At 44.8% G+C, this 11622-nt stretch overlaps 1 protein-coding gene and 1 long non-coding RNA gene across 4 annotated transcripts; both read right to left on the bottom strand.

The window, feature by feature from the left end:
• Window positions 1-5188: 5188 nt before the first annotated feature.
• Window positions 5189-6999, bottom strand: LOC127780268 (GDSL esterase/lipase At4g10955-like). Its single transcript, XM_052307189.1, has 2 exons — window positions 6893-6999; window positions 5189-6212 (listed from the first exon to the last, which is right to left on the bottom strand). Exons 1-2 carry the CDS (start codon window positions 6997-6999, stop codon window positions 5189-5191), a joined length of 1131 nt encoding a protein of 376 aa, XP_052163149.1.
• Window positions 7000-8296: 1297 nt separating this feature from the next.
• Window positions 8297-11369, bottom strand: LOC127778593 (uncharacterized). Of its 3 annotated transcripts, XR_008018533.1 has the most exons (5): window positions 10679-11369; window positions 9628-9713; window positions 9429-9520; window positions 9183-9300; window positions 8297-8711 (listed from the first exon to the last, which is right to left on the bottom strand). It is a non-coding gene; the product is annotated as an uncharacterized LOC127778593 (long non-coding RNA). The 3 variants fall into 3 exon arrangements; XR_008018531.1 differs by lacking the exon at window positions 8297-8711 and having other exon boundaries at window positions 8835-9300; XR_008018532.1 differs by lacking the exon at window positions 8297-8711 and having other exon boundaries at window positions 8835-9300; window positions 9662-9713; window positions 10679-11365.
• Between the last annotated feature and the right edge of the window lie 253 nt (window positions 11370-11622).

Genomic DNA, 11622 nt, shown 5'->3' with positions numbered 1-11622 from the left:
ATTGACAACTGTTACATGGCCCACTCTGGCCCAGTTACACGAATGTTTGGTTTACGCACTCGTGCGGCCCGTTGGACTTGTGGGTTCTGTAGCTCTTCAGGCACGGCAGTAGTTGGGCTGCTGGCAGTAGCTGGGCTGTTGACACAGGTACGAACGAGCAGACCCACCCGGTGCCCGAGAAGTAGCTGAGGTCGAGCTTGTAGGTGAGCGTGCCCACCATGGTGGTCTGCATCACCTTCTGCGGCGGTGTGGGAGCGGGAGCAGCTACTCCTCCAGCTGCTCCTCCTAGAGTTCACGTGGGCGCGTCGTGGTGGTGCAGCATCATCATCTACAACGTACGAGTACAAGGTGGTGACGCGGGAGATGGTGGCGCTGGGTCAGACACGGGCGTCCCTCTCCGGCAGTCCGGTTGCCTCACCAACGCGCGCCACCACTGGCCACCCCTTCATCTCGACTCTCGATCTCCGCCCTCTCAACGCCTCCCTCTGACCCTCTACACACCATGTTCGAGGGCAACTTCTTCCTCTCCCTTGCCATCCACATCAACTTCGGCAACCCTGCCACCGACCATGTCTGCTACCCCGACGACCGTATCTGGGAGTTCGACATGGCACATAGGTCCAACTTCCTCGTTGACGTCGTGCCCGGCATCGTCTTTGTGGCCTCCGGCGAGCTCCTGCCGCAGAAGGTGATGCAGATCGCCGTGGTGGGCACGCTAGGCGCGGGGAGAGAGAGAGAGAGAGAGAAAGAGAGAGAGGTGGCGGGATGCATGCTAATTCAGTTGGGTTGTCACCGGCTGAGATCCGTTGGAGGCATTCGTGACGGGCGCAGTGTTGTGGATGACGGAATACAGATGTCGGACGGGGAGGGTACCTCTAAACGATTAATCGGAGTATGGACGAATAATCGGAATTTGACGGAAATTTAACGTTTTTGACAAATATATGTACATAACTCACAATAGCTTATTATTTTTGACATATAAATGCATATAACTACATATATATATATACCTATTATTCTTAAATAAAAATAAGGATAACATGACATTAACTCGACATATAGTAAAATATAGGTCTGAACACTCATAGTTGTGCATCAAATAGTGATAGGTTTGGTTCGTAATGCATAAAGGAAATACCAAAAACAGGTAACACTATATAAGTGACACTAAAACAAGGTCCCAAATAAGATATGAGTTACTCCGAAGAATCATCATCAAGTGTAACATCATGAGCTGCGAGTATTTTGGGATTGCAAATGATGTTCTGTTAGCTATATAGTGCTAGGTTACACAATTAATGGGCCAGTATAGTTATCGTGGGCTGGCTGGGCTAGGCCACGTGATTAGGCCCGTTTATTCGGTCGATTAGTCAGATACAGCCGATTAGTCGCTAACGACGGTGATTACACGTTCTGAAACGACTAATGTGCACCGTTTTGCTAAAACGTGACGGAGAGGTAAGCGCCACAGTTTTGACGTCCGAATATATGGCCGTACCAACCGTTATCTACAACACTGGACGGGCGAATGCCTGCGAACTAGACTCGTCGGTCCATAAGGGACATACTCCCTCCATCTAAAAATAAATCCAATTCTAAATATAAATCTAGACACGTATATATATAGAATTAGGTTTTGCGTGTCCATATTCATATGGAGATTAGATTTTTTTTTTATTTTTTTACGGAAAGAGCAGGCCGAATCGATGTAGTCACGCAGGACGGAACAGCGGAGTACTAATCGCAGCAAGCCGTGCCACGACAGATTCATCGGCCAAATCGCCTCATCAAAGTGACATGATCTTGCTGCTCTGAAAATGATTAGCTATTGACTCCAAAAGCAAAAAAATACAAAAGACTGATTAGCTGTTAACTAAAGAAGGAGATTTCCATCATATATCCTTAATCTTTACCCGTGTTCATCCTTCCCAACGACATTTAGTAATTTCAGTGGTCACCAAAATTTTAAAATTTCGGAACATTTTTCTCACGAAATAATTTAAAATTTTAACTAATTTTAACTGAATGCACAGTGCAACGCAGTCACTCACAACGCACACACTCACCCCTATGACGCACTCACTCAAACTTTATCTCTATAAGCATCTTCATAGACTAGGTTTGATCAAATCCAACAAATAGAAAACCTAAAAAGTTCAGGTGAGATATTTGCTTAGTGGAGGGGACGAAATTTCGAACTGGAACTGTAAGCCTTGAAAAATCTTGATTACAACTGCAAACAAGACAATTTTCACTCCTTTTGAGCAATTCAGGGATTTCTCCCCCTTGTGGTAGGCTTCCCCTTCGGGACTAGGATCCCAGCCTTTTCGCTGTCAGCCGAACGAAGCCTCGGGGGTTATGCCTCCGGGTAGTTCCTAGATGCTTCCCTAGACGGTCTATTTGGTTGGAGGGAGTTGGTGATGGGGAATGGGAGTTTATGATATCTAGGAGTTTAAGTCTGTAGTTTGGTTGCAGGACTTAGGAATTCAAGGGGGTTTGGGATGGGGAATTAAGGGGTCCAATTCTCACCAATCTCTTACCTGGGGGAGACCTGTTAATTCGTGAGGCTTGAAGGGAATTCGATGTGAAACCAAACAAGGGATGGGGAGTAAAAAAGTAACTCCCATGACCAATCCCACCATCAACTCCCTCTTTCAAACTCCAATTGCTCTTTCCTTCTCTTGCCAAACATGCCGAGAGAGTAATCGAGCCGCCATGCGAGGTCCTTTTTTGCCGCTATCCTAAACCCATTGTCGCCGTCAACCATGGTGCATCCCGCCTCCAGCCACCCTCGGTTGTGCCGCCACCACTAGAAGGTCCGTGAGGACCCCCTCCCCCTCTAGCCGCCCCGGCCGAGCCCTGCCGGTGAGCCTGTCCCGTGCCGCCGCACGCTCTCCTTCTCTCTGCCGTTTGGGAGGAGGAAGATGAGGACTCTGACGTAAATATGAAAACTCTAGGGTTCATACTATAAAATACTGAGACACGGACTTGTGAACCCCACTGTTTAAAATAGGTGCGCAATATAGGAATACACCTTCACAGTAGGAAAACATTCTCTGGACAGTACGCTTTAGTTCTTTTGTAAATAAATTAATAAATCCAAGAAAAGGTTTTCTGTTAATTATTTTTGTATGCTTTAGTTCCATCCCTGGTGCCGACAAGGTGGGTCCCACATGAGCTAGCTTGTTTTATCTTTGCCTATTGCAACGCACGGGTATCTTGCATTGGATTGGATCATATTAAAAGAAAGTGCTCATATAAGTTAACATACTTTGCAACCAATAGTGTTAAAATATTCCTATACGTGCAAAAGTTATATTCGACAAGCGAGTTTTAACCGCTTTCTTGTGTGTACTACAACCCGTGTAAAATATACGTTCGCAACCAATGGTGTCAGAACTATCAAGCACATATGCACAAGAGTGGTATTAGAGGGGTTTCAAAAGATTTTGTACATACAATATGATTTTTTGGAAAAAGTACAATTACCTTCGAACCATAAAACTGGATATTTTGGTACCTATACTATTTATACCGGACGAATAACTTGTGACACCCAAAGCCCAAAAATGACCCTATACTATTTAAACCGGACATTTTACACTCTAACCTATGACACCCCGGCCCGAAAACGGTATTAGGTCCATCTTATTAGTTGGACCACACCTTTTATAACATGTGACACCTAGGGCCTAAAAATGATATTGGATATTTAGCGCGCTATACTGTTCACGGCTGCTAGCGCTGCTTCTAGCTAGCTTGCTGAGCTGCACGCATGGGCCAAGGGCCAAGGCCTGCTGCTGCTTTTGCCCTTTTTTCCCCTCCTTTTCTTTTCTCAATTATTTGCTGGGATGTTACATAACTCCCCCCCCCCCCCCCCCCCGCCACCCCGCATCATTGCTTTGAGCAGTTTTGATAAAAAAAACTTACATATGTGACGTCAACTTGGCAATCCAGTCAGGAAAAACAACAATAATGAATTTGTAGGGTCCACTTGTCATCTCTTTTCTCCTCTCTCCCTCTTTCCTCTCCCCTCTCTCTCCCTCCCTCTCCAGCGGTTTGTTGGGGGCAACGGCGGCGATGACCGGCTGGAGGAGGCAGGGTTCTAGATGAGGGCAGCGGCCAGCCAGGGACAAGGCTAGGAATGGGGAAGTTGGTTGGTGGCGGAGGCGTTCTGGGCAGTGGCGGAGGATTTCCGGGGTGGCAGCTAGTGCGACGGTCGGCGGCAGGACCACGGGCGACAATGCAGGTGCCTGGTGGAGGATGGGCTCTTGATAGCGGATGAAGCAGCGCGGAAGTGGATGGGCTCTGTGATGTCCATCTTCTCCTGCTGACGTTCTCTAGCTGCGCTTATGCCACCGTCGCTATGGACGCCAAGCTTGCCGCGCTCTTCCCAACAAATCGGCCACATCACAGTGGAAAGAGGCGGCGGCGACGGCAGTGGAAGAGGGATGGATCCAGCTTGCTCGGCGATAAGGAGGGGGAGGGGAGGAAGGGAGTGGTCGAGCGCCCTTCGACGATGGTGCTGTTGTGGCGGTGGCTGGTGGCGGAGGCATTTTGGGCAACGGCTGAGGATTTATAGGGCAGCAGCTAATATGGTGGCCAGCGGCAGGACCACGGGAGAAGCAACGGGTGCCTGGTGGCGGTGCAAGTATATCTAGCTGCAGCTTGTAGACAAAGGATGAGGAGAGAGCAGCTTACATGTGGGGCCCACTAGCTTCATATGGGAGGGATGATGAGGTGGAGGCTGACATGTGGGGCCGGTGCCACGTGTGCGGCCACATGGACTAAATCCGCTCCGGATTGTGCTAGGGGGGTTATCCATCAGATCTAAATAGTTCAGGGTTTAAACTAAATGTCCGGTTTTGTGCTTTAGGGGGTAATTCGGTCGACCGCGATAGTTCAGGAGGTAATTCAAACTTTTTCCTAAATTTTTCTTGTATGCGGAAAAAATGACATTAGAGGAGTTTCAACCATTTCCTTAATGTACGTAACTCACTAATTATTAATTTCAAATTTCAAAGTCAGATTAACAGAATGTTAAATTGAGTATGATATGATACAACTCCATATTTATAAATTTAAAAATTTAAATTATTATATCTCTGAAAAAAATTATAAATAAGTCAATGATGCCTCCCTTAGTATGTTTTATTTTGCTAAATTTTACGCATAATACCTAATTTCACAAAGGATAGCTATACCGCCTAACACTCAGACTCTGCTCACCCATCGGCTTCCACCATTGCTGTAGAGCGTGTGCGTCCTCGTCCTTGCTAGTGCTCTTCCACAGCCTCGCCGATGGTAGAAGGTGCGGTTGCTCCTTCTCCATTCCGAACATGGAAAAGAACATGTCGCGGTACGACAACGTCATTGCTGACGTAGCGACTGCACGGAAGCGCTCCTGCACCTGCTGCCGTTGCTCGAAGTAGTCGATGTAACCCTTGCAAATGACATCCCTCTCGTGCATGTATAGTTCCGGTGCCCATGGTGATAGCCGCTTGAAGAGGTTCTCCATGCGCTCCTTGTGGGGATTCAAGACCTTGCCCAACCCTGCCTTCACGAAATAGCTCACGGCATATATGTCCCTCTTTGCCTTTTGTGCCTTCTTTATCGGTAGCAGCACATCGATCGCTGGAGTCGGTGACACTTGTGGCGGATTGAAGAGGAAGGTCGGGAGGTTGTAGCCTTGCTCCACCATCATGGCACGCCCCACATCCAGCGCAAGGGAAGCACCAAGCGAGTGTCCCGCGAGCCAAACAATGCAGCTACCTGCAGTGCCATGGCCACAGGCGCCTCCCATGCCCTTGTCTATGGTAGCAACAAGTTTTTTAACCGCGGTGTTTGCTAGGCGGGATCGCTTGGACTCTTTGAGGGTGTTCACCATGATCTTGGCGTCGAGGTACAGATCAATGAGCGCCTTGGGGTGTGATATCATGGTGCCACGAAAGGCGACCACATAGTGAGGAGACAGAGGATGAGCGGGCTCGCCAAGAGGTGGCACATGCTCGTATATTGCGCCAATAATGAATTGGTCATCATGATCGGAGTCATCTCGAATGACATCGAGGAGGTTAAACCCGAAGTTCTCCCACCACGGTGGCGCAAGCGCATTGGTGTGCACCCTGCGCCTAGTACTGTCATTCTCTATGATGTAGACACCTTTGACAAGGCAGGCAGCGACACAACGGCGGTGCTCCTCCTTGCCCCTGCGAGTACATATGCATGGTCGATATACACATCAATTTATATAGAATCAATTGTACTTTGCACCGGATAAAATGTATCTTGTTTCACTTTTGATGGGTTTAGTGCATACTTTTACTTTGCATCAGAGAGTATAGTAAAATAAATTTTAGTTTTACTAGTTTGTGTTATATAACTGGAAAATCTTGTAAAATCACGAGTGAAACTTACAATATTTTTTTTGAATTTATACCACTTTTCACAAAGTTTCATCGTATTTGATGATTTATATCCTGGTGCAAAGTAAAACTTATTTGAAGGTAATCTGGTGTAAACTGAAAGTATATGCTAAATTTGATGTAAAGTGAAACTAGGTGCGCTTTATCTGGTGCATGCAAAGTAAAATTTACACACCTATATATGTTTTATGTTTCACGATGATATCCACTATTATTGTTTTGCTATCAGCATTGTTACAAATAAAAGTGATCTATGTGGTAGTCCCTTGGTTTAATATTATATATTTAGTTTTGACTTTTTCCTAAGTCAACTTTTTATAGGTTTAACTTTGACAGAAAAAAATCAAAACATCTATGTAATATAAATAGTTCATCAGATAAGAAAAACTAAGAAGTCTAGATTGCTTCCATAACCAGTAAAAACCACCGTAAAAATACAAGGACATGGCCATATGCATATATACCAGTCAACCACCGTTCGAGGAGAACCGGCGCCGTTCTTCGCCATCATATGCACTGGGCCGGAGTTGTCGAAGCAGTCAGCGTGATCAAAGTCCCTTGATGAAGCCATCGGCAAATGCGATCAATGAAACAGCAGGTAGCTAGAGGAAGCAGACCGGCGATGACTGATCTATTGAGTGACGACTCTTCTTGCGGAATTAATGGGAGCTTAAGAAGAAAGAGCACGACGATCCTGTGCTTCTTCTGTAAGAACGAAGCTGATGCACTACACTGTGCTAATTTCGTGCTTGACTGCTTCTGATCGTGCTCTGCGAATGCGCTTGTATTTATAGAACTGGATTAAGAGGTGGTTGAGGCTGATAATGGTGCTTACTGTAAGCTGCATTGACTTGCTAAAAACAATCCCCCATTAGTGAACTCTGCGAAACAGATTAAAAAAGATCGATCCTGCTATATACCACAGTAAACATATGTGCTATTTTTACACACCCAGGACGGCAATAGTACTCTACTCTCCAGTAGTACACACTGCAAATATTAACTCGTTGACATCAAACCCAATTGTGGTAGTATATTTAACATTTAGTAAGTGGTAATAATATAGCGTTGGCAATTTGCCTTTAGTAAATTGGTAAATTCTTGGTATTTTGCTACTACAGCTAATCAATTCTGAGCAGTAAGATTCGGTCAGATAAATGTCAAGTGGTTATCCGGACGATTAGTAGGAGGAATCGATTCAGCAAACGAATCCATGGGCAGCTAGCCGTGTCCACCGTTTCACCCCGGCCGCCTACATCTTCGAGCATATGCACCCGCGACGTATACTTTTACTTTGGGCCCGTAAGGCCCATGAAGCTTCCTTTCACTTTTTCCTCCTTTTCCATTTTAGTTGCTGACAACTGTAACAATCGTGATTTTGCGTTCAAGAAAAACTAATTGGAATAAAAATTACTAGTTAGGTGCCCGTACGTTGCAACGGAAAAAAAAAACTAAACAGTACATCAAATATTTTTTCCATCAAGCTCACAAACAACATGTTTAGATTCCAAATTTTTCTTCAAACTTTCAACTTTTTCCATCACATTAAACTTTTCTACTGACATAAACTTTCAACTTTTCCGTTACATCGTTCCAATTTCAACAAAACTTTCAATTTTGGCGTGAACTAAACACAGCCAAAACTGCACGATCTGTTATATTTCCTATGGAAAACAATATGTCAATCTTGTAGAAGAGAAAAAATGAGTAGAAATAATATATGTAAGAAAAAAAATATATATTTTTGGTCATTTACATAGTAGGTGGCACAAAAATATATAAGAATGCGTAAAAACACTTTATATTAATGCATACATAATTGGATGTACCGAAATATATAAAAATGTGTACATAATCAGATGGCCACCAGTTCGGGACGTTATGACCCATAAAATTAGACAAAATTTTCATTCTAAAAGATAACTGACAATTAATTTAGCATTCAATACAAGTATTAATGATTCCCTCTTCATCTGACTGCAATATTTCCAATGATGCAAATAGTCATACGATACATATTTTTTAAAAAAGAATCATGTTGAGATTGAAATCACAAGAACACAATTTCATTGTCAATGTTCCCACATCTAAGGGCCACCTTTCCATTTTATTATTGTCTGGTATCCTTAGTACACATTTTGATTGAGTTTATCAACGGATTTGGTTGAGGTTGTAGAAGAGCAGCATACTTGACTGAAATTCGTCGTTGTGGAAGGGCAACGGATTTTATCGTGGTTAACCAATTTTTCTGCAGCTATTCATTAAAAACAATCTGCAGGAATCCTGCATAAAGGAGAATCAAAATGTAAGACTAAATGTGAAAGTTTATCACCGATCCCCCCTTGCCAAGCCCCAATTAATCCTTAATCAAACCCATGAAACTCAGACTAAATGTGGGGCCTCAGACTTTATCATGAGTAATGATATATAAATCCCTCTTCAAGATATAATAATCTAGAATAAACAACATCGCATTGCCATAGGTTTATACCCAAAATTCTCACATTATACCTCTTATGAAACTCAGGTAAAGAAAGAAAAAAAAAGAAAGGAAGATAGAAAAAAAATGCAGAGCTACTAAAAGCTACTAAATAAAGAGCTTATTGGATAAAATGAGACAATAACTTGCTAGCCCTGCACCACTTTTCAAACGTATCCACATGCTTTATTGAAAAAACTGACAGATACTTATTTTAGGTATATGGCATCCCTCAATTACGAACATATTGAAACCTCATTGCTTGCAAACTGTACTTATATGAATAAGAAGCAAAAGAACTGTCGTCAGCAGGTTAACAAATGTACTCCCACTCTGGTAAGCATGCATCCCCATAGAAAAATCCAGAAAAAAGTATGCAGCCTGCTGTTTTATCTGAAACGTGATGAAAAAAATGGAAAAATTAAATGACTTTCCTAAATATCAATGTGCGCATACCCAAAGGTACTCTTATACAAAATATATGTAGGTGCAGTACCATCGAAATAAAATGAAGCTCCTACCTGGAATTTATGGCTTCAATTTGCTTCTTGAATTAGTTGGCTATCTCAAGAGAATTGCTGGAAACCATCGGTTGTATCAAAACATGATCTACCTATGGAAGCATGACCCTGATTTAGAATTATATAATCCAGTTGCTCATAAAGTTGCAAGATAAACCACCAATTAAGGTTGATTCAAGGGTAAACAGGCTTCATTTACACCGTAACATGGTTGTTCCATGCGAGTCAATCACCTTCTCCTCAAACACATTGGTGCAGCTCCTCCATCCCTCTCCATAGATCCACCTGAAACAACCCATAGAAATCAAGATCAGTGCACCACCACAAAATCATGAGCTCATATGACAGAAAGAAATTACAATGCTCAGCCAACACAACCGCGCACAAGCTTGTGATTGGTTAGAGGTACTTGTCTTATTCATCAACTGAAAGAGATGGCAAATCGAAGAATGGCAAGAAAAAAAGTTAATGCCTAGAAACATGAATCCATGACATTGACTACTCCTACTTTGCTAAATTAAACAGTAAAGCAAGTAAATGGCTCTCGCAAAAGATAATATTTCCAAAAACACAGAGATGGCAAACAATTAGTTATTTAAACCAGATGACTGTCAGGATAGTCAGGAAATATACCATATAGTGTTCGAGCTCAATAATAACGTAACTGTACACGTCTAATTAATTCATCAAGTAGGCCCATCAAGATGCAACCGTCCAGCCCAAAATAACAATCAAATCTATCTAATCCACCAAGCTCTGTTCGTAGTTCATTACACTACAATGACGAAGTTAATTGGCGATCCAAAGTCGCTATCTTGTTTGTACCATTTTTGAAATAGATGTTCAAACTCAGAGGGCAACTCCCAAATGATTTTGGATGGAATTGCGGAAAGGGCGTACTTGCAGCAGATCATCTGCAATTCATTGTACTTGAGCACGCAGACGAGGAGGTCATGCTCGATGCATGAATAATAGCCACCTCCGCACAGGAGAAGGGTGAGGCATATTCTGGATGCTTTAGTCAGGCAGAGTGCTGCCGTCCGCTGGCTGGCTCCTAGCGAAGATGAGCCATTGCTTGTCCGACAGGATGATTGCCGACTCAAACCAAATAAACCCCAAACGATAGTAGTAATCAAATTTGAGTGTCCATCGATTTGACAAGAAATACACTATTCCATCAAATAAAACATAAATGGAAGTAAATTAATCCAACAGTATTGAGCAATCACGGGAGAAAACGTGGTGGTTACCTTATACAGTACCACCAACCATCGAAGAGAACAAGCCGGGAGCGCGAGAACACGGTGCCATCGCCGTTTCCGCAGCCACCGACGGCGACCCCACGCTGATCCTCTTGTCCTCAACCTCCGTTTCCAGCACAAGCAGGTCATGGCGCCATCCCCAGTTTCTGTCGCCCGGATCCCCACCGTCGGCTGGGCCGCCTCCACCGGATATGGATGTTGCCGTCTCCCAAGCGCGTGGAGGGAGAGGCTGCCGGGGCGTGCGATGGAGGCGGCGTGCGGCGGTGGTTGAGGAATAGGGGGAGAGAACGAAGCGGAGATGCCGAGGGGAGGCGATGCGGCGAGCGTATACTACGGGCGAGGCGGCGTAGAGACAGCGGCGCCGACGGCGACGTTCTCCGTCCTCTCGCCGGTGGAGGCGTGGTGCGGCGAGGAGGATGGGGCGCGGCGATGGGTTGCGGTATCGGCGATCAATCGAGGGACCGAGATCGTCGAAGGACGCGGCGAAGGGGATTCGGCGACGGTGGAGGACGCGGGATCGGTGGCGGCGATCTGGGAGGGAGGTGTGGTGCCGCGGCGGATTGCGGAGGCGGAGGGGATTCACGACGAGGAGGATGAGCCGTAGCGCGGTGAGGTGGGGCGGCACGAGCGTGGTTTTGTTTTCGCTAATTGCGGATTGCGATCCGTAGGAATCGCGCGTGAGTGGTGCGGAGGAGCGTGTGGCTCCACGGCGTCCAATTTTCACATCCACGGTCAATAGATCACGCATCTACTTGGCTTCACCATCACCACTATAGATTTTTTAAGTAGTGAAGAGTTATAGAATTTAGATATCTTTTGAATCTCAAAGTGCGTGCCAAGTGTGGACCTCAAATTCTCTTGAAACCGAGGAGCCAATGATTCAAGTTTCGAAGGAGAAGATCTAGCGTGGGACAAAGGCAAGTCACCTTTTT

This window comes from Oryza glaberrima, chromosome 7 (genome assembly GCF_000147395.1).
Source record: "Oryza glaberrima chromosome 7, OglaRS2, whole genome shotgun sequence".
Taxonomy (NCBI): domain Eukaryota; kingdom Viridiplantae; phylum Streptophyta; class Magnoliopsida; order Poales; family Poaceae; genus Oryza; species Oryza glaberrima.
This window is presented reverse-complemented; position numbering and strand designations above follow the sequence as displayed.